Source organism: Bombyx mandarina, chromosome 15 (assembly GCF_030267445.1).
Source record: "Bombyx mandarina strain Sakado chromosome 15, ASM3026744v2".
In the NCBI taxonomy this organism is placed as follows: Eukaryota; Metazoa; Arthropoda; class Insecta; order Lepidoptera; family Bombycidae; genus Bombyx; species Bombyx mandarina.
Window position 1 is genome coordinate 783,082 of NC_143221.1, and position 24,499 is coordinate 807,580.

A 24,499-nucleotide genomic window follows, 5' to 3' on the forward strand; every position below is an offset into this window, starting at 1 on the left:
TGGGCTCCGGTAACATATTTAATACCAGGTGGGCCGAGAGCTCTTTTGCCCATCTAAATAATAAAAAAATTGGAATGTCGTTCTATGATCAAACTTTTACAGGTACAAGGTATATGGTATAAGTGATTTTTTCAAAATTCTATATTACATTAGTGAAGATCCTGTGTGTGTGTTGTCTGCATTCAGCCGATTCTATGGTTACTTATTTGTCCGAGATCTACCCTAACTGTATTTCCTTAACAAGGCTCCATTAAAAACACATGATTTCGTGTAGTCTATTCGTGTAAATTAGTAAACTTGCATTGTGAGCTTAATAAAACCAACGAATTCGTGTGCTATTAAAATTGAATCATAAAAGCCAAGAAGAAAAAAACAATAATGCACAAACGCGGTAAGGCCGTGACTTCCGCACTTTTTTGAGCGATGACCTCGATATTTAAAAAAAAAAAACAAAAATAATATGCATTTAGAGATAACAACTCAGTTTTTAATTACAGCAGTCACGCATTACGGGCTTTAATGGGATATGTATTTTTCTTAAAAAAATAAATTAAGCTTAACTATTTGTTAAAGTTTTAAGAGAATTTGAAATGCCTAAATTAGTTTGGCCGTATGTTAGATGACAATGACACGGTATTGCCAAAATGTAATGCAAGAAACGTTATAGTATATATAGCTGCCGAAAATCCATAAAAGAAAGTTTCGTCGCTTTTAGAGAGAGTGAGTTCTGGAATGTTTAAAAAAAAAAATTTAAAAAAAACCGTTAGCGACAATGTACATAATCGTGCCAGTTAAACGTAACAAAACAACCGGTGTCCGTGACCGTGGTTGTTGGGCCGAAAACGAGAGTGTCCGATCTGGAGCGTTTGCGCAACGCAGCATCCGCCTGCGCTAGAGACGACGCATGTGACGTTATTAAAAAAAAACAAAACGCTTTTACGTGAATCGTAGAGTAAAATTACCTGTTTTTATTGGTTTAGCGCTGGACTCGCGGATCCTCAAAGTATTTTTTTTCCTTTTTCTTACCTAAGCTGGAGCCTTGAGAGGCTATTTCAGCGTAACCTTAACTAATAGGTGAGCTAACGGAGCTCAAACCTGACGAGGTTGCTAACACGAACCCTAGCAAGAGCCGTGCTTCGCAGAATCTACCACCGGATCGGAAACGCGACCCACTGAGAAGATCCGGCGAGAAACTCAGTGAGCTGTGTTTGAGGGCCTCAGAGTCCGCAGCCGTCGTAGCATAAATAATGTCACACACCTTGAGAAAAGGCTTCAATTGAATGAAATGTCTAACATGATTGGACTACCGTTGAATAGTTAAGATTTAACTAACCTTCGGTTTTACAATATCACTCGTGTCTCAGGTTTGGATAATACATTCGCATTATTGTATCTATGGGCTTCGATAGGTATTTTATACAAAGGAAGACTCGATGCGATCTGTTCTATGGTTTTAAAGTGCCTTACTTAATTGAGAGTTTTCTTCATTTAACTTTGTCGTTTGGTGACGTTCTGAATACAGTTTACAACTAATGGTGGTAATTTGTGGGTACGATAATAGAGGATCGAAAAAGTGCCTTTAATCAAAAGGGGATCTTTAAAAGTCATCGTTCACATCCGCAATCGAGTTGCAGCCAAATGTAAAATACTCTCCAAATTCAAACGATTGAACACCAGCCTTAACTACAAATAGACGAATAGAATAATTAATGGCACGATCGGTAAACGTTAATCACATTATAACTACACCTCCACCGTCGCTTCCGCGTGCGACACCATTCACTTTCACTGCTAGACGTACAATATGACACCGATCGTTGCGCAATACCCAACCTTAATACGTCCACTTAAAACATAATCTCCGTTGGTATTACGTCGGTTATTTTTTCGTATGTCCAACAAGGTGATTTGGACTCTGTTTCGTGTCAGTTAAAATCTGGTTCAGGTTGTTTGTGAACGACAAACGGCCTCCACAAGGCCGTGCGTTCGTCGCGAATGTTTACTTTCTCTAGCGGTCAATGGTCACACTGGAGTTTTGTGTTGAGCGTTTTTGGATTGTTTTCAAGGTCGGGGCTGGTATCGTTGAACTCATCACTAACTAATGAACTTTGTCCTTTAACTTCTGGTGTTCTAGTTTTTGTTGTAAGTTTTCGTCTGTCAGTCGTAAAGTTCAAATTTTATCGCTACTCAATCCCAACATTACGGCGTTTTAATATTGACGAGAATACCTGACAGCACAGACTGACTGGAGAAATGTCTGTGAAGTTTCCTAATAAGTAAGTCGAAGTTCAAAGATGAAGCAGGTATCATTTTTTCTCAATGATTAAAATAGGGAACCATAATAAAATCCTTGTTAGCTTATATGTATATTTGTTTATTGTTGTTGTTATTCGTATGTTGTGAGTCCCCACGGGTAGATACCGACTTTCTACCTAATTTTTCCGCATAGCACTAACGCGTTCCGCTATGATGGACATGACAGCTTTTATTACAATTCAAGTTTTTATTTTATTAGTTTTATACCGTATTTCAACAATTTTATTCGTAATCGGACAATATTATTAATGAATTGCTCTCGAACATTTTACGTACACCATAGTTGCAAGTGATGATCACATAACGCCAGTCGCCTGTCCTAGGATTGGCACCGATCCGCAACATAACCTTGTATCATAATTTATTTATCCGATTAATCGATTCCATTTGCATTCAGATATATAAATAGATAGGTCAATATAAGCGCCGAATACACAAGTCCTCCGAACGTACTGACGGCAGCCTTTTATAGTGACCTATATTAAATGCAGTGAATTTATTAATATCTGTCATTGAACTTTGCGAAGTCAACCGAAAATAATGTGGCCTTTGAATTATGAGCATCGATCAAGGATTACGCGAGATTACCGTATATTTACGGTTCGTGCGATGAACAGACTCATAAATGATATTATTATGTTTAACTGCTCGTTAAATGGAATACTTTGTATTAGGGAGTGATTGGTCCGGTCGTACTGAATACCGTAAACCGGAGATTAATGTAGTACTACTGATAGAACATAACTGTTTTAATATTGGTGTAACCCGCCAACCTTAACACAGTGTCCGTATGTAGCGATTATCTACTGGTGAACATAAATCGTATTTCATGAAATCTTGAACATGTTCCAAACAATAAGGTTTGGATTCCCTTCGGAAGTTCAGAAGTATACCCTCGCTCGGTGGAAAATCTCCTCAAAAGTACCAACTACCTCACAAACAAGAACGACCACTTGGACGACAACATTACTCTCACTTCTGGGAACTAATTTGAATTGTGAATCATTTCAGCAATTTCGAAACACTTTAATTCTGTTAGGCCCGCCTTTTAATAAATTATTTGATGAAGATACATGTTATTTATTTACATAGCGATTATTTTAATTGACGACCGTGAAGCGGCATCCGCGTTTGTAGGGAACCTTGAGAATTATTTGGGTTTCGTGTTTACATATTCAAAGTGGAAAACAGCTAAAATGATAATTAGAAGCGCAACCATTTATTATGACGTATGCAATGATGCTATTATGAAAATCACAATGATAAATGCAGATTATACATGATCGAAAATACACGCTCAGGAAAATGAATCGTGTGTCAGAGTGTGAATTATTGGCGATAAATAATGTTCATATAAAAATAGATTGCGTTTCTTACACAGTATCTACAGCGGCATCAATGCGCCACATCGACAAAGCGGCACGACACGAGAACCCTCTGATCGTGGCCGCCGGTAACTACATTCCCGATCCTGCGGACAGAATGGAAAGCAGTCGACGTCGCCCAAAACACGCATTTTGGATCCTCCTGATCCACTAACGGTGCTTTTAGGTACCTCAAGCACCGGTCATCGTTCTCGTCGAACCCGTCACTTGCGACGAAAGGCTCGACGAGTAAATTAACCCACAGATACAGCCCACTGAGTTTCTCGCCGGATCTTCTCAGTTGGTGGCGTTTCCGATTCGGTAGTAGATTCTGCGAAGCACGGCTCTTGCTAGGGTTCGTGTTAGCAATGTCGTCAGGTTTGAACCCCGTGAGCTCACCGCTTAGGTAGGATAAAAAAAAAATTTACATACAAACTTCAAAAGTAACAAAGTTCATATAAATATTCTATTGAAAACTAATCAAACCTTTTTTCAACAATTTATACCAACTAAAAAAAGTATTTTAAAGACAATGTTTGTAACCAATATTCCTATACTATAAAAATAGGACATAAATTCCCTTCCATTGAAGAATTCCGATAAAAATTATCCAAACTATTGGCTGTAGAGAGGGATAATGTAGAAGATTTAAAAATCTCCAAGCTAAATCAATTGAATAAGTACCAGCGGAGCCCTAATCTGGCATTAAGATCACGGCAGTGTTACCTCGCAATCGGCTCGGGCTAGCCTTGGCAGAGCGCGTGTCGGGCGCTTTACAAACCGATTTTTCCTTCCGTTCGTGTTGTTGCTCTGTAATTGTTATGCTGCGTCTATTGTAATACAACGTAACGTGATGGACAGGAAAACGTTTACTGAAGAGTTTCTTGAAAGATTATATATATTAATAGTCATTATTTGTGTATGTGATGCTACTTGAATATGAACTATTGTTAGGTTGGTGTTTTCGTTAAAAATTCTGTTATAATATTATTACTTTTTCGAAAGACGTTTCTGTGCTTAGTGTACCTGTACTGCTGATACCATCATCTGGTTATACCTAGCTATTAAAAAAAAAACTTTCCAACGAGATAAGGCGCTAAGTCCGCAATTTCAAGTTTTCAAATAGAAAATTGTTTAAATAAATTATATATAATTTATACGACAATTTTACTAAAATGGATTCTTTAATATTTATGGATTTCGAAATGTAGTGTCAATTTCGGGACTCATAACAATTTTTTATTAATGATTTTTTAAAAAACGTCCTTAAGCAGTAATCTACCATAAGTGCGATTGGTGTCCGCATGATAGAGAATCGGAGCTCTTGGGAGGCCATGACCACTTTTTCGACCTGATCTCCGAGAGTCTGAGGAGTAGGATGGGTAGGTTGATCCCGCTTTCTCTTGATCTCTTCCTCGGCACAGAAGGCGGAATGGGCGGTGCATACAGGGCATCCCTGCTCAGCTCTCGCAGGGGCCGTCAGGTGTTTGATGAGGCCCGGCATCCAATCAATAGCTCCTGTGATGAGGCAGCCAACGCTGGCTCCATGGTGCGCCGCCCAGATAAGTTGTGGCCAATCCCGTCCAAACATCAGGAATGGTGCTGGCAAAGGAAGTGCACATTCTTGCGGTACTGTGGCTCCTGCTTAGACGGTAGAAGGGGAGCTCGTTGGGGTTTTGTCGCTAGTCAGTTTAGCGGGGCAGCGGCTCATGCTGCCTCGCGCGCCTTTCTCAAGCCGTAATTTCCTCGAAGGCGCCGGAGTTTGCTATAACCCGGTCCTTACCTCCATCGACTGGGTATCCGTAAACTGATTCCTCAACCAAAAAAGTATCTACTCTAGTGCAGCGATTTGAATAACGTTTGCATTGAATGTACATGTACCAGATACTCGCGTGCGGTTGTTAACAAAAAGAAAAACTTTTCTCACTAGCCTGCATGAGTTAATAAAAAGCAACATGATGATTTAAGTCTCAGATTAGTCAGGTGTCGTGATTAAAATACATGCGGTGTCGTCGCTCCCGATAGACACGTGCGGCATAGAGACTGCACGCTGCCGAAGTGAAAGTGAACCGCACGCGACAGCTCGCGCTGTGACGTCAGATGCGTTTCTCCAGCATCGTGGAAGGTTTTATGTGTGGGTGTGTGTGTTTGTGTGTTTTTTAAACGGAATAATCGGCTAAAAAAATATATACGGATAAAAGATGGACATTACAAACTACAACATGGGAAGGAACAGTGGGCAAAAACAAAGAGGACGGCCGAGGAGCAGACTGATCGACGAAATAATAGCAGCAACTGGAAAATAATGGAGAAACAAAGCCAAGGATAGGGAAGAGTGGAGTAAGCTGGAGGAAGCCTATACCCGAATGGGGTTTACACATGAGGCGAATGGGGTGGAACACAAGTTTATATTTAATTTTGTAATTTTTTATATGATAAGGTGTTTATTTTTATTTCTTTCTTTGTTTTTGGAAATAAAATGGGCTTATTATTATTATTATTATTAATCGGCTAATGAACTGAAAACAATACGATTCCCGTTCGGGAGTACAGGTTTATTGAGGCTGAGATGTTGGCTGAGTGTGGCGGAACCGTCACGCACTGAGAATACGCACGAGTGACGTAACAGACATTTTTTTTCCGAATGAGGGATTACTGGTGGCCCAGAGGCCTTTCCAGTTTCACCATGACATGTGGGCGAGCAAAGTCTCAGGTAGGAGGGGTGGGAAAAATAACAGACTCTAATCTGTACGGTGATCGCATCTTCATAGCTACTTTTAAATATGTATGACTCTTCCAAATTCGTATGTTGGCGGCTATCTTTTTTTTTTTTTTTTTTTTTTTTTTTTTTTTTTTTTTTTTTTTTTTTTTTTTTTTTTATTGCTTAGGTGGGTGGTCGAGCTCACAGCCCACCGGATGTTAAGTGGTTACTGGAGCCCATGGACATCTACAACGTAAATGCGCCACCCACCTTGAGATATAAGTTCTAAGATCTCAGTATAGTTACAACGGCTGCCCCACCCTTCATACCGAAACGCATTACTGCTTCACGGCAGAAATAGGCAGGGTGGTGGTACCTAGTTCGACCTAGAGTGAAGACTGCATTATCGCGACAGTTCTTTAATATTTTCGAAGGTTTTAACGAATTGTTGTCATTATTGAAAAGTTATTGTTATTGACCGCGAAACGGTAGTGAATTTCAAGATTCCTCCACATGTCTCAAAGTAAGCCATTCAAATTACTATGTCCGAAAAGCAGGTAAACCGTTTTAAAGCGGAATAACACTGAAAACCCGGTTATTTTTAAAAACAATATTATGATGATCACTAAACACACATTCGGCTGGGCGCGGTGAAGGCGAAGGGCACTGGGCATAGTTACGCAACGTCACGCGATGTACTATTCTTGATCCGAGCTTCTAACATTGTCGGCCGTTGGCATGCTCTCCTGTATCACTGTTGCAGCTTCCGAATTCTGATGCCAGTTCTTACGTTTTAGCAAAGGATTTACTTTTTCCATTTCATAACACAAAATCAATACAAAAACACTCGATATTAATTAGTCAAGTAGGTTTAAAAAATTAAATCACGCCATTCCTCTCATTCTATTTTATATTTATTGCGGAGATGTGTGACTGGGCTCACGGCCCAACTGGTGTTCAATGGCTGTAAGGACCCAAAGAAGAAGAATGAAACCACTCACCTTAGTAATACGTAATAATGGTATATCGTCTTTCAAGCCGGAACTCATCTTCGTGACAGAAATAGGCCGGATGGCGGTAACACAACCGTGTGAGCCTACATCTCTCTAGATTACGAATTAACTAAACATAAACTTCTTAAATTTTTTTATGGCTTAGATGAATAGAAGAGCTCACAGCCCACCTGGTGTTAAGTGGTCACTGGAGCCCAAAGACATTAACCACGTCAATGTCGCCACCCATCTTGAGACATGCGTTCTCAGTTTTATAGTATAACGGGTGCCCCACCCTTCAAACTGAAACGCATTACTGCGTCACGGCAGAAATAGGCAGGGTGGTGGTACCTACCCGCGCGTACTCACAAGTGATCCTACCACAAGTAATTACGCAAATTATAATTTTGCGAGTTTGATTTTTATTACACGATGTTATTTCTTCACCGAGGAAGTCAATCGTGAACATTTGTTAAGTACGTATTTAATTAGAAAAATTGGTACCCGCCCGCGGGATTCAAACACCGGTGCATTGCTAGATACGAATGCAACGGACGTCTTATCCTTTAGGCCACGACGACTTCAAACGATCTTAAAACGGCAACAGCTTATGCTCAGATTAGTAAGTAAATGTCATTGTTTGTTTACGTTGACCTAAAGCGTCCTAAAGTACCTAGTACCCATCAACTTCAAGAACCAGTTCAGGTCTGGCAAAAAGAAAACAAAACATAGAGGCCCGTTCTAGAATCTTCGAGTCTTCGAATTGCCTGCCGTTCCGAGAAAAATGAAATAATGATGTTAATATATAGTAAAATGTTTATACACTATTTCCGAACGTTGAAGCTAATGAATAACTATTCATAAATAGCCTGTCAGTGTCAGGGATCTACTCTGAGATTCGCTCGAGAAATGAACGAAAAAATATTTGCGCATTTGTAAATTAACATACGTAGTGAAATGAGACATGCTTTATAGAAGGTTTACTGATTATTGATTACCTCGCAACTCTGAAACTAATTATATCATAATTGCAAATGAGGTGTCGTTATGTACATCTTAATGCACGAAATATTATGTGTTGACGTTTGAATAAGGTAGGTAGCGGATTTGGTTAATATTTTTTTTGTAAACATATTGTATGTGGTCTGGTCGCTAAAAGAGTCCATTGCTGACAGTTCTTTAATGAACGGTTGCTATCTATATCTATATATATATTGGGGTGGCGTACAGTTAGCGATGAAAAATATTGTGTTGTGTGTATCGATTGAGAAAAATCAAAGCGTCGTCAACTTGGGTTAAATGTTTTAATTTTGCCCTAAAATTTGGTATAGAATCGATCGCTTACTCACGGCCGGACGATATTATTATTATTACTATTATTATTAATACTTTATTTCAGTATAGACCATAACGTTTTGTTAGTAAAGAAGTGCCGTGTTTTAAGAGGGTTTTGGAAAAGTTTTCTTTTCGACTTAGAGTGGAACCGTGCTATAAAACACCGTGTTTTAGGAGGGTCACCTGTACTCCAAAGACATTATGTCGGCTATCGCGTTTATTTAATTAATTTTTGTATTTCTGAAATGACGACAACGTTCCAACTTCACTGGAGCGAAATGTTAATAGTGACGTAAGCGCCTCACACAACAAGCGACGCCCCGAGCCGACCTTGGACCACACTGCGACTTTCAACCAGGAAGAGATCGCGATACGTTCCGTCATTCGAACTTTAAAGATTATATGTATTTACATTGCCCTTATTCGGTGAAATAAAACCTGCGTCTTCCTTGCAGAATATATCGTTAATTCGCTTTTTTAAATCCGTACTGACCTCGAAGATGACGCGGGAGTCTTAATGGAACTCAGATGTCAAGAACAAAGATTGTGTTTCGGCAATAAAGTTCTTGTGAGCAATGATCGGTGGAGAGTTAAGATTTTTTTCCGTTTAGCTAACGAGTTGCTTGCAAGGTTTTTTAGATTTGTTTTAGTTTAATAAAATTAAAAATAGGCTCCACCGGTGGGTACCAACCAGTATCCTGCCTATATTTGCCGCGAAGGCTCTTGATTTCGATAACAACTTATCACCGGGTGGTCAATGTGCTCGTTCACTGGATTGTGTACTAAAAAGAGTTAGGGGCGCTCGGGCAATATTGAGCAATTTTGAAATTGCAAATGGTCGATAGTCATATACGAGTATGCACGTGTTGAGGCCAGACAAAGACTTCGCGCCTAGAAGGATTCTGGATATTCCGAATATGCAAATGTATAAACGACGGATGCCAGTTAACTGTTACTAATGATATTAGGCACAGCAGAACCTGGAGCCTGACTCATGTACTTATCAAAATATTGCCAATTAGGAGCGCTGAACTTCACAGACCAGCAAATGTTCAAGCGCGCTTATTAAATTTCTGCAAACGAGCAATCGGTCTTAAACATTTCTAACTATGCCATTAATAATATTAAATACGCTGTTGACAATCTGCCAAAGGAAAACTAGCGTGCACGCCTCACATTTGATGTGACTCGTTAAAAAACTGAAAGCACATCCAATGAGTTTGATATCGAACCAGCATTATGGATCATTAAAAATCCACCTTCATTTTTTTAAAAGGCGTTTTCGCCTTGACATAATTTATTCCAAGGAAATAAGGCCAGTTTTCCGTCTAAAGCATCGCTCTCGGATCTCCAAAACTCAAACAGGTGATACGTAGAAGGGAAACTCGAAAAGTTTCCATACAACACGATAGCGAAGCGTTTAAATGTGGCCCGGGGACCTTGGCGAGACACTTACGAATTGAATCGGCCCCTGACGAGGCCGCGGCGTCTTCCGTCATGATAAATACGATGTAACGGCCCGTATACACTTCATCGAATTTTCACTTTATTTATCTGGTGACTTTTAGACAATGTATCATATAAACAAAAATCATTGTACTTTTAATTAGCGCAATAATTCGCGACAAGACTTAATGGCCGTCTTCAGGTGCTGGTACTCTAATTTGGTCTCCAACTAACGAAGTCAGCATGTCCTATTTTGTATCAACAGTGAGTTCTTCAACTTCACCAAATTTGGTATTTTATACAAAAATAGCAGCTAGCATAGCAGCTAGGTACTAAATTCAAATGGTGGTTAAGGCACGTTAAGCTTTTGCCCCGTCTAATATGTGTCGTTACTCCAACCAAAGCTTCAACTGCTTGATATGATACCAAACCGGCCGCCACACCATACACCCTACCAAAATCACGCAAACACTTAAATTGGTCATCATCCATAAGGCCTCATCAGACTTGGTAGATTCAATCAAACATTCCAGACTTTTAAGTCCTTTAAGGACCAAAATACCGATCCATGTCAGTTTTACATAAAAGGAACGAAAAGGACCTAGGTTTATTCTTTAAACACATTCACCGTCGCATCGTCCTTGACCGTCACAGCCCTAGTGAACAACGATACTTTTACTTTTGTTCAAAACAAAATAACCTCTTTTTTATTGCTACCATTGACACTGAACCGGTTCTATTTTAGGATTGGATATTTTTGCGCGAATGTCACTGGTGATTCATAAAAATAGGCCACACTATCCTATGCCTATACATATCTTAATTGCTATTCATGGGTCTTTGATATGATTGTGAGCCCGCATGGCTAGGTCTGTACCTACCATCGTGTCATTTCTACCACGACACTGTTAGGCATTGCAATTTGAAGACGGCCATTATTCAATACAACTGGGTCTTTTACCTCACGTTTTGGCATTGCAATTTGAAGACGGCCATTATTCAATACAACTGGGTCTTTTACCTCACGTTTTGAGCTATTTGGTGAAACTCCCATTGTGATGTCTATGGACTACAGTAACCACATAACTCCATGTGTGGTAACAACGTCCACCAATCCAGTGCCATAAAACAATTTAGGCTGACGGTTATGTTTGATGTTTACAAAAGAAATGACGTCACGTGCGTCAGACACACATATATTTTTAACCTGCTAGATGTTTTTAATGGTAATTTCACGACCGCTAATAAAAATACACAAGTCACGGTGTATGTAGGTCATGTTTAGTTGAACACTCTGATTTTAGATGTGATACATATCAGTTTGAGTTATTGAGGCAATTATTTTGGTTTATTGACTCGTGCGACCGACGCAATCGTATCAGTAAACTGTTGATCCTTTCACGAGCGCAGACGAAATGTCGAGTGACAGTGAATGTGGGAACGAGCTGTTCGCTTCGTTTATTAGCTTTCTCGGTATTTCTTTAAAATAATAAAAGATTGTTGATTTTCGGTAAAAATTATAAGAGCAATCTGACCGCAAGCTAGAATTTCCTGTAGGGTGGGAACTGGAGACTGCTATATACACTCCGTAATAGTAGGTACCACCACCCGGCCTATGTCTGCCGTGAAGCAGTAATGCGTTTCGGTTTGCAGGGTGGGGCAGCCGTTGTAACTATACTGAGACCTTAGAACTTATATCTCAAGGTGGGCTGTGAGCTCGTCCAACCATTTAAGTAATAAAAAAAAACTCATAAATTTATACACTTAAGAGATCAGAAATGCTCCGGTCACCGCCCTCGTTGAACTTTTTCGTCGCTTGCGATGAAGGGCTCGACGAGCGAATTAGCCCACTACACAGCCCACTGAGTTTCTCGCCGGATCTTCTCAGTGGGTCGCGTTTTCGATCCGGTGGTAGATTCTGCGAAGTACTGCTCTTACTAGGGCCAGTGTTAGCACCACTCCGGTTTGAGCGCCGTGAGCTCACCTACCTACACGTTAGGGCGAAGCTGATATAGGTTCTCAAGGCTATTAGCATAGGTAGAAAAAAAAAAAAAGCAATACAGACAAAGACCGAACAAACCAGTTCGTCAGATGAATATTATCCCGATGTGAGAATCTAACTCACGGGCCAGCACTGCCTTCGGTCCAGCTGTCAGACAGACGTACTATATATTACGTCACTGAACCAGTCGTACTAATATTGTATTGAAACCGGTCATAGAATTAACCTTTAATACAGACATATAATAAAGTTTTTTAATTACTGCTAAACTAAAGTGAATAAAATTGGTTCATTTCTATTCTGTCTTTTAAAACATGCGTTAAAATTTTCGTTAAACGTGGTAGCCATTATATTGCGTATAATAAATACTAATTGACTAATCTGAGTCTATCTGAATACATTGAAACGTTCCAAATTATTTATAATCTAAACTTTATTTAGACAAGATCTGTGTTTACCTTTGTCTCTAATAGCCCATTTTGTATGCGTCACTTATTCAAAGAGATCAACAAATAGCTCATTTCGTAAAAAAATCTTACCTAAAATCTTAGCCTAGATTTTGAGATTCGGATTTGTAATGCCCGTGAACACAACTCGTGCAAATATTCTTAAACAACACTTACCAAAACCATGAAAGGTTTATCCTCAGCAAGACGCTAACAAGCAATGTAGCTGAACACAATCAGTGCTCCTCCTGCGTCGCCAGCCCATCCTGAAACAACACAGACATTCGGTTAATCTCGATTACGATAACTGACTTTTGGACATTAGCAATCAGATATCGATTTGGGATTCTTATAAAAAAAAAAACAAGTTAGCGTTAGTTGGTTTAGCAGAATTGTACTGCTTCATGATTCCTTCACAGTTCGTAATGGCTAGTTGCCAGTCTAATTTGGCATCGAAGTGCGAATTAAAATTTGCTACCTATGGATAATAACTGATAACACAAAAGTGTTAAAGAAAATTTCTGTGACTTAAATATACATAGTTCAATAATGTTTCACGATAACAAAGCTAATCATTGTTATTTGTTTTAGGTAACAACTAGGAATGAGAAAGGCATCAGAGGAGTCCTCCACGCTACCCTGGTGGCTTTCGATAAGCAATGGAATCTAGCACTTAGCGACGTTGTGGAGGAATGGACACGAAAATCGCCAAATAAAAGGAAAATACCCCCGGCCGTCGGTAATTGCTATGATCACTCTTTCTGTTGTTTTTTTATAATGGCCATACATTAATAAGCTTACTTAGCTCAGTGTCAAATGGTTTTCGTAGCCACGAATTTTATGACACTGCCAACTTTGAAACAAGTAAAGGGCGAATGGAAAAAACTGCCATCCCATTCTTGTAACCGAAAAACATGACTGCTTCGTGGCATAAAGTAAGCATGATGGTGAAAATAATATATGTAATTTTTTTTGTCCAGGTGGGTTGACGAGCTCACGGCCTATCCGATGTTAAGTGGTTATCGGAGTCTATAGTCATCTACAACGTAAATGTTGCCACGTACCTTGAGATAATAGTTCTAAGGTCTCCGTTTTTACAGTACAATATTTGAACAATGTGTGCACAGTGTGTGTTCCCTACTGGACTTTTGGCTCTATTAAATTAACGCCAGAAATATGCAGACAAGTGAAACCAACCCATGCAGACTCACAACAAATCCTACCACCAATATGACCTGCTGAGAACTGCCCAATAAATTACGTCATTTTTAAATAACTCCTGTGTCTACGAATTTTTTTTTATTGCTTAGATATGTAGACGAGTTCACAGCCCACCTGGTGTTAAGTGGTTACTGGAGCCCATGGACATCTACAACGTAAATGCGCCACCCACCTTGAGATATAAGTTCTAAGATCTCAGTATAGTTACAACGGCTGCCCCACCCTTCAAACCGAAACGCATTACTGCTTCACGGCAGAAATAGGCAGGGCGGTGGTACCTACCCGCGCGGACTCACAAGAGGTCCTACCACCAGTAAAATTGTGAAATTGATAAACAGGTAGACCAGTTCCTAAGGGTACAGCATCGACTATATCGACCGTTCCTAAAGTCATTGAAAATCCGCTCGGCAAAGGAATGTGGCAATGCACTCGGTATTTACCCCAGTTACTGGTCAGAGGTGAGCACGTCGTAATCATTAACATAGTGGAACGATAATATACGCAGGAGCACAACTCTATCGTTGCGTTCTGGTAATTTTGTAAACTATACCATAATATTGGTGGCATCAATTGAACTATGGCAGCATCAGACTAACTCGACTAGAAATTGTTATTTAAACGGTTTCTCTGATTAAATTAAGTTTGTTTACATTTAATTAGTTTTTAAATATGCGTAAAATGTAATATAATGTAAATTGGTGTATATTATATCAGAAAAAATATATCCGAATCTCTGCAAAAAAAAAGGTGATGTACTTGTGATTTAAGTTTAGACTATTCTGTATTATTCGAATCCTGGTTCTTTTGATTATTAATTGATTAATTGCTCAGTGCGCTAATTATAATAAGGACGATAAGGCGATAAAACCGGCTTGTAACCATTATTGTCTGTTTTGAAAAGACTTTAAAATGTTTTTGGTCCAATAATCTTTAAGAAAGCCCAGAGGCAGAAGTCCAATGCGCTGATTGGACCAGATACGCTCCACTCTCAACACTTCTGTCCACGTTGTTATCCACACAGCCGAGGATAGGCAGGAGCGGCGCAGGATAATCCTGGAGTTAGTTATTAGACGAGGCCACGACCCTCAGCATTGTGGATTATTAACGCAACGAGGAGGAATCTTTATTTTTAGAAGAAACAAATTTTCTGATCTTAATTTTCTCCGACATGTAACTATATTAATGTAATGATACGTGGGAGTATAGATTATTTTGTGATTCGACAAATTCTGGTTACTTGAGTAAAAAAAAAATGATGATACTATTTTTGGATATTGTTTTTTTTTTGTCGGCCCCCTTAAACACTGTTAGGGGATTCCCGGTGATTGGTAAAACTGGCTCAAGACTCCAAGGCCATAAAGCCTCATCCTAAATTTACTTATAGCGTGGATTATTTTGATTTAAACTTAAATTAGATTTGGTTACATTTAGTTTCTATCATCACAGTTACTATTGGATAGTAAGATATAGTAGAAATAATATTTTATCACGCACTGATTGTGATAGTGTATTTACAAAAACGATAAAATATTGCAGGCTTTGTAAAAAACACTTTGATACGATTTATCACAGAAGGAAGGCTTATTGTAAATAATCTGACAGTTCACGTCTCGTATATATTTTTTTGTATATTTGACGACACTCGAGAGCACTGCGACTTGTGCTATGTGTTCACGGGTACTCACATTTGATAATGCGTTAAAAACGTATTTATATTTTTAATGGTGAAGGATGCGTGTTGGTAAGTCAAGTCCGTCAGTTATCAATGACGCCGGAATGTTAGGTGCATTTATTTCAAACCCAGTGTAAAGCACGTGTCACGCAATCACCGGTTTGATCCGGGTGGTACGTGGCCTTAAGTAGTAGAGATTGACATTGTGGAGGGTAATCCTAAAATGGATGTGAGAGAGACATTTGAAACACGTTGGAGATGTATACGCCAATTGTATCTGCGTCTCATTAGAATAAGATGTGATATGCTTTTGCAAGGCTACAGTAATCATGAATTAGTAAATAGATTTGTTTAATTATTTTTAAGTAAATATATATATTTTAATTAATGTTTCTGGTTTTTATTTTACATTTGACGTTAATCACTGACTCATTAGATTGCTTTTGCGTCTTACATTTTCCCTTTTTCTTTGGTATTAACATTTTCAAAAAGACTAGTAATTATTTTGTATTACGAGAAACTCCTGGGCCTGTGTCCTGGTCTATTTGCTCTATAACAGCTCTATAGCAAGTGGTAGGACCTCTTGTGTGTCCGCACGAGTAGGTACCATCATTACCTATTTCTGCCGTGAAGCAGTAATGCGTTTCGGTTTGAAGAGTGGGGCAGCCTTTGTAACTATACTGAGACCTTAGAACTTATATCTCAAGGTGGGTGGCGTATTTACGTCGTAGAAGTCTATGGGTTCCAGTTACCACTTAACGCGGGTGCGCTGTGAGCTCGTCCACCCAAACAATAAAAAAAAATATTTTGGTGTAAATACAATTTAGTTTGGTCTAGTTGAATCTTGATTTGAATTTTGCACTTAGGTTTTTCACGAACCTGTGCGTCCAATGAAAAAGCTGGAGAATTTTCGAAAACAAAACAAAACTTTGGCTAACAAGTTTATTGACGAAGATTCTAGGCACTTTAAACGTCCCGTAACGACTTGTGTTCGCGAAGCAATAAAAGAAATTGAAAAATAAAAATAGCAGATTCTTAATCGCTCTCATTAAGAAATAGGGTTCTATTGAATCGTCAACCACGCGCAAATAATTATATGCACACGAGGTTAAGTTGTGTGACCGTCTTCAATCCAAATTTAAATTGTTGCATAGAGTTGGTGAATAAGCCGCGAACACCCTAGATCGGTTGCTAGCCGCGGGATCTTGTGGAAAGCCACAGAGCCGAGGTCAGCGGCCGGGCCGACGCCCGCTAGTGTGGAAATGAGAAAATTCTCGGACAATACGCGCTTCCCGGTTCAACCACTGCACTGCACCAGAGAACTCGCACATACCCCGTATACTTACAAAACACTAAAGTCAACACACAGAAAATAATAGAAAAAAATTAAATTGAACTAAAAATTAAAAATAAATGATAGTTTAAAATAAACTAACAAAATACGCTTTTATAGATAGTCCAACTAAAAAATTGAAAATAAATTTGAATTAAAAATAGTGTTAGAAAAAATGATTTTATTGTAAAAAAAGCGTGGGGTGCATGGTATCAGTAGTTATAAATATTTTATGAACAGATATGAGTAGAAGAGTTATTTTGATATCCTGAAAAGCACCCCACGCCTTTGTTTAAACTATTATTTATTGTAATAGGTACTTCGAATTGACATAAAACCTTCATGGTTTGAGATTTTTGAGTGTAACTCTTTTCAAATGGTACCTATGAGCAATACCGTCTTTACCATAAAGGCACACGGGGCCCGTGCCCAGGGCCCCCATTCTCAGGGGGCCCCGAAAGACCGACAATTTCTCTCACACGTTTATTCTCAAAACATTTTTGTCGGGCACATTACATTTTTTTCACAAATCAGTAGTTAGAAGGTATTTAGAAGATTTTGCTCAACAGAAATCCCGAAAGAAACCGTTATCGAAAACGTAACCAAAAAACCAGCAGCATTCTCATATCATTAATAACATATTATATCATACTGTATTTGATTACCTATAAGAAATGGTCATACTCAGTAAAAAAATGTTATTATAATTCGCTTTTTTTACTTTTCAAAAGGGCCTCAAATTCTTCTGTGCCCAAGAGCCCCATCCTAGTTTAAGATGTCCCTATGAGGCTCTTCTTTTAAAAAATGTGCACCATTCGACTATCGACTTTCAGTTGTTTTTTTTAATCAACTTAGACAAGAAAGATGGAACTGCAATTAGAAACCCCTAAAAGAAATCCCCAAAAGGGTGTAAAAGTTTATTTGGATAAACATTAATGTTATAATTTTAGTGTTACTATTGTGCAAATATAGTATAGAAGTACATAATTAAATAACACTGGATTTTTTTATTTAAAGTTCTACACTGGTGAGACCTAGTACTCCACGTGTGTGTCCTTGTAATCATTCCAACAATGCGTTAGGAGGCTCAGATGTATGAACATCAATACAGGCTCTGCTGCCGTCGGAATTGCTTGTCAAAGATTATTTAAAGCTCATCGGAAATCCCACGCTTTTTTGAAAGACTTATATTAGGCCGACTAGTTTTCAAATTAACTTCTATAATGTTTTTCGACATGATACTGATGCAACACTTACTTAAGTAGATGGTCCTATCTCAAAATCCTACCTTCGATCGGCACCACGTGGCCCGTTACGGCTTCAAAGCTCAGGGTCATGCTTTTATTGATTATAATTGTTTTCTACCCCCGAGCGTGGGTGCGTTGGGTGGCCGCCAGGGGGCGTCGCCCGGCCATTGTCTCCGACACGATTGTAAACAGAAATAGACGCGATGCATCATATGTGAACTCTTTATGCGTGTCAGAGAGAAATCACGTGATTAGAAAAACGTTTTCTGAAGTTTGCGCCTTCGGATACGATGATTTGAGCCGATATAGATTATTACTGGTGGTAGGACTTCTTGTGAGTCCGCGCGGGTAGGTACCACCACCCTGCCTATTTCTGCCGTGAAGCAGTAATGCGTTTCTGTTTGAAGGTTGGGGCAGCCGTTGTAACTATACTTGATACCTTAGAACTTATATCTCAAGGTAGGTGGCGCATTTAAGTTGTAGATGTCTATGGGCGCTAGCAGTAACCACTTAACACCAGGTGGGCTGTAGCTCGTCCACCCATCTAAGCAATAAAAAAAACTTGATATGATGGCTTTGCGGCTGAAAAACCGGGTCCGTAATTGTTACCGCGTAAAATCAGATTTTACACCAACTATTCTGATAGGATCTAGTTTAAACCTGACTAATAGGGCCTTGTTTATGTGTCTGAATAAAAAAATTCCACTTCTACGCAGTTTACGCGTTACGACGATCCGATAAACAAAGCTGGCCGCCCGCGCCGTGCTCTGAGCACTGACCAAACCCAACGCGCGAGACCTTCGCTTGTGCTAACGCGGAAACAAACGTAAAAATGTTTTTGTTTATTAATAAACAAGGCCGTTCAACATTTATATAACGAGTGATAATGATAACAAATATAACCTTGCTTCTAACATACATATGATTGGTATATTGTGCTTCAAATATTTTGTTTGAAGGTTTTGATTGATGTTACATTTTTTCGAAAGAATCTCGATACGCTCCGTGAATAATGAACCGTGAACCTTTCTCAAAAAATGTATATTACTGGGAAAAAATCGAGAATGATGTATGTTTCAATGATGCATTTTTAACATTCTCGCCGACTGGATGATGTGGTATAGACCCGTGAATCTGCTGGAAGCGGACAGCACAGGTGCGATTGAGAGGAGTCTGTCTCCAGCAATGAGCATCTTTCGAATCCATAGATTTTATTCCCTCTTGGTCGCTATAGAGACTGTACTCATGTACATCATCCTTTAAAACGAACGACACGTGGAATACTACGACGTATGGAACATAACGCGGTGTGCCAAAATAAATTTCGTAGTTATCATGGAATATATGAACAAATATATGTATGTATATGATGTGCGCTATACATAAATCAGTGTACTCAAATTGGAAAGACGCCCGCTGTACTCATATCAAATCGTGCGACTAAACCGGATTTTTTTTCCCTAGCTAAGCTGATGGTCTAGAGACACCATGTCAGCATCGCCGGGCTAGTAAGTGAGCTCAGGGAGCTCAAACCTGACGATGTTGCTAACACCAACCCTTGCAAGAGCCGTGCTTCGCAGAATCTACCACCGGATCGGAAACGAGACCCACTGAGAAGATCCGGCCAGAAACTCAGTGGACTAAACCGGATTCAAATCGTATTGCAGCTGCACACACATTCTTCTAAAAACAACGTTTATATACACTAACATCGTCCATTATGAGAAAATAACTATTTACACGATCATCATCATTCTCCTGCCCTTCTCCGAGTCACTTGGTGTCGGCGCAACATGTTTTCTTCTTCCATACTCTTCTATCATATACCATTTCTTCGCTCACTCCCCTCTTACACATATCTTTCACGCAATCCATCCATTTCTTCTTAGGTCTACCTCTTCCTCTATATCCTACCACATTAATAGTTAACACTCTGTTATTAACCTCATTTTCATTTCGTCTCATCACATTATGTCCATACCATCCCAGTTACACGATGTTGAAGAAAAAATCTGGAAAAGATCATCACAAAAATTGGTAGCAGCACTAAAGTCGTGATGTCCACGTAAGATGTATAATAATATATATACACTTCTGAAACCATGAGACTTTAAGCTTTTGTCATATTGGAAATAGTGTAATAATTGAAGTGCCCTGTGTTGTTTCCCGGTGAGGGTCGATCCACTGGATGACCAGCGACGAAGAAATCGGTTCTATATCCACACTACGATCGCCCCCTGCAGTCTGAGTCCGTTTTCCTCCATCCCGTTGGAAAAACTTGAGTAAATAAAGCCACATTTTTACCTATCAGCGGATTATGGCAAAGTCCTACTAGTTATCTTCTACAAAGTGTATGTCGTCCTGGTACTTGAAATTGTAGTCCCAATTGTGTTTTATAACGACCGTTCCTTCAAAATAAAATGAATAATTGCTCGGCGGCAGAAATAGGTAGCATGATGGTACTGTTCCGTTAGGCCATATAATACGCCCAATCACAGTACGCTAGTATAACGCTCGGTGTGCTTATTGCGAGTTTTTTAACGTTCTCGATCGCGTAAAAGTTAACACAAATTTGTATGGATATGGAAAAACTTTCCTTCATTTATCGTTAGGGGCAGTGTTCCTCCAACTCCGTGTAAATTTGAGTTGACTTTAACGCGATCGAGAAGCTAAAAACTCGCACTAAGCACACAGAGAATGCTGCTTGCTCCCCATTATGCTTTGAATATATCAGTCGCTAACGGGATGGTACTATTCTAGGCTGACACTATTCTAATTAAATATATCTCTTCAAATCAGTAGTCTCCTTGGTATCTTAGTGTCAGAAACAGAGAGCCGTAAGTGCGGATCCGTGACGAGGCCTACGATGTTGAAGTCGTTGAAATATCAAAATCAAAATATTGAAGTATTCTATAATCGAACGCACAAGCTAATCGTAATCTCGGGAGCGATGCGTCCGGAGTGGTGTATATTAATAGTGCGAGTTACGCAAGTCGCCGGCGATGCACCAGCGAGACGGGTTACCCTATAACCCATGACTAACAGTGGTTACGGGTTACGGGGCAGGTTTGATGAACGAATATCTTATTCTAACTGTTTTTGTTGGGACATTGAAAATTGTTATCAACTATAATATAATTATAATAATAATAATAAATAAATATTTACTAACAATCACGCCACGTTAACTGGTCCCGTGATAAGTTCGTAAAGAACTTGTGCTACAGGTACCAGATAACGGAAATAAATATAAGATTTTTATTATACACATACATATATTTAATATACATCCATAACCCTGGAAAAGACATTCATATTTATCATACAAATATCTTCCCTTGGCGGGATTCGAACCCGCGACCCCCGCATGTAGTGACCATGTCACTTACCACTACACCAGACGGCCGTTAAATACAAGTGTATAATAGATGTGTAGACATCGGGCGCAAAACGAAACTAACGCACATCCTGTCACGTATTGATCAACTCAAATGGAGATGGGCAGGGTATATGCTCCGCTGCAAAAAGGAAAAATAAAGCAAACAGGTGACAGTGTGGTACCCAAGGGATCGTGCGAGGAGCCGAGGTCGCAAACCAAGAAGATGGGAGGACGAACCTCCTTACCTCTGGACCCCTTTGGTTTAGAGTAGCAGCGGACAGACAGCAGTGGAAAGAGTTGGAGGAGACTTTTGCCGAAGGGCACATCGAGACGAGAGACATTTTGTAGTAAAAGTGTAGATTTTCCCTTTATATTTTGTTTTCATATAATATATTGTTTTTTATTTATTTTAGTCTAAGTGAAATTGTTAGTTTAAAATGTAAAATGTTCGGGAAATAAAGGCAATATTATTATTATATAAATACAAACAGTAATTAATCATTTTAGGAATGTTTCGAAAATAATTGAAAACGTGACTATTATTAACGTATTATTCGCAAAACATAATTAATACTCATTTAGGCTTGTATGACATATAAAGTGTCGGCATTACACATAAGGCTAACTGGTCGATACAAGGCGACACTTCCGCAATGAATGAAGTTTTTAAAATATGTTTATGTATGTGCAGATCAATGTCGACCACTATTCTTTTTATTGACCTTGGTCTTCTGAACCCGTGCGGCGTTCGCGACACACTTCAAAACATCATTATATTTTCGATATAGTTATTGTTGGACTACTAAAAATAATTAAACTAATAAATTGAAAATTCACTTCACTGGTAACTTATTTCCTCAGAAAATAATAGTAATCAAATCGTTGTCCGATTTATATGAAAATCAGGCCGATTGATGACCTCCTTAAGTATTAAAGGAGAACCTAGGAACCTCAAGGACTGGTTAATATTATTTGAAAGTAAATCGGCGAGGTCTATGTTCTATGTCATTTGAGGTTTTGCAACTAATGTGCTAGTGGTGTGATGTGCAAGCTACTTTTTTCTGTTGTTACTTAAATTGTATTGCTTTGAAATAAATAATAGCCTTAATCGGTCGTTAATCAACCGACTTAACCACGAGTTAATCCGAAGTTCCGTGTTCGGTGCAACCGTACAGATTCATTTTACTCTTTTTGTATTTGTTCTTGCATCTAAGTTGGGAACGGCTTGACCCATTTACTACAAATAGACCGAGCGAGACCCGAACCGGGGGCCCGACGTACGCGTGTACGATAATGCGGAGATATCAAACGCGAAGATTCGAATTGAAGACACGGATTTTTGTATTATAATTTTGAATTTAACAAGAAACGTAAATCATTATCGAGTAATTTAAAGTAAACCAGATGATGACCGAGCTTCGCTCGGTTTTTTTTTTGATAACGCCATCTTGTTGTGTCTTTAAAGCGGTTAGTGCCCTCAATTAAGAAAAATAGTATTATTATTGGCCAATAGATGTCGGGAAGAGTTGATTATTGAAAACACGAATAAAACAACATTTTCTGAAAATAATTCGTGGCTAGATCGATTTATCGCCCCCGAAATCCCCTGTATACTAAATTTTATGAAAATCGTTGGAGCCGTTTCCGAGATTCAGATTACATACATATTAATATACAAGAATTGCTCGTTTAAAGGTATAAGATTATTGAGAATATAAAAATGTGAATAGAATACATCTTTCGTATTGAATGATGGTATTGAAGATGGAATGTACCTACCGGACACATTTGAAAAAGTTTTTTTATTTTATTGGATCAAGTATACATACATGTGTCTATATGCTTTGTCAAAAAAAATATGTTAATATAGTCTGGAGGGTAGAAGTAAGGACACCATCTTAGTATATCAAAAAGTGTCCGCTGAAAGGAAGCCAATAAAGGTGGCGCAACAGTAGCAAGTGGATAGATTTTAAAAACAGCGCCATAAACTATTAGAGTAGATTAAATTAAGAAGTAAAGAAACATTTCCCACGTAAATAATAATAAAAATAAATGCTGGAGATTTTAAATACTGCACATATTTTAAACTACACAAGTCACGAGAAATATTAAAGTTTTAAGCCCAGCACACTCCACTATGTTTAAAACTGGTATATTCGTATTATTTCCATTTCTTACACTAGCGCTATTACGGTTAGTCTTCTAACAATAACTTGCAATACAAGATGGTGCGCCTTACTTGTACCCTCAAAGCTATATAGTTTAAAAAAAAAATTTTTTATTGCCCTTGTAGGTTGCCGATCATACAGCTCACCTGATAGTGAGTGGTTACCGTCGCCCATGGGCTTTAGCAATGCCAGGGGCAGAGTCAAGCCGCTGCCTAACGTAAAGCACTCTCCGCAAGCCTCGTTTAAAAAAGGATATGTCCAATGGTGGATTTACACTAAGGGCAGTCGGGGCAAGTGCCCAGAGCGGCAAATTTTTTAGAGCGGCAAAATTTTGAAGTAAAATTTTTTTTAGTCTTGTCAAGATTGCTCAATATAATTAATTAATGCTAATAAATAATAATAAAAATTAATTGATAATTCAAGAAATTCAATCCATCCATTATTGTGAATTATAATTTTGGCACTTTTGGTAAAAGTTAATAATCAAGATGATTTAATCAATTTATTGCCTTGGAGATTTAAAATAATAATCGATTTTTCTATTTTCTCTAATTAAAGAAATTTAATTAGTTTTTTTTTATGTAATATAATTATGAATCACACTTAGTCAAACGTTATAATTGTTAGAAAAAAAAAAAATTTGTTATGTTTTTGGAATATAATATGACATGGTAAAGATTTTTTTTCCGGTGCCAAAGAGCGGCATTACGTTTAAATCCGGTCCTGCATATGTCATAGATATAATGACAATTCCGTTTTGATATTTACCACGTCACGGCCATCAGCTGAGACTGCGCATCGGGTCCGTACGTTTTTACTGGCATCAGGAAGCGAACAAGTGAAAGCGACGCAGTGGACACATGCTCGGCACGCGCGC

At 38.8% G+C, this 24,499-nt stretch overlaps 2 protein-coding genes across 9 annotated transcripts in view; one reads left to right on the plus strand and one right to left on the minus strand.

Moving 5' to 3' along the window:
• Lsm11 (U6 snRNA-associated Sm-like protein LSm11) overlaps nt 1–14,671 on the plus strand; it is a 52,140-nt gene extending 37,469 nt beyond the window's left edge. The window contains exons 4-5 of the mRNA XM_028173805.2: nt 13,194–13,341; nt 14,162–14,671. Of these exons, the coding sequence (XP_028029606.2) occupies nt 13,194–13,341; nt 14,162–14,319 (306 nt within the window). The 3' untranslated portion in view covers nt 14,320–14,671. The remainder of the gene's footprint in view (nt 1–13,193; nt 13,342–14,161) is intronic.
• The window catches only part of Eip74EF (Ecdysone-induced protein E74), a 247,768-nt gene that overhangs the window by 185,065 nt on the left and 38,204 nt on the right, over nt 1–24,499 (minus strand). For all 8 annotated transcript variants that reach the window (XM_089733413.1, XM_089733409.1, XM_089733410.1 and 5 more), the window contains exon 2: nt 12,780–12,868. The gene's annotated coding sequence lies outside the window, so the exon portion shown is untranslated. The remainder of the gene's footprint in view (nt 1–12,779; nt 12,869–24,499) is intronic.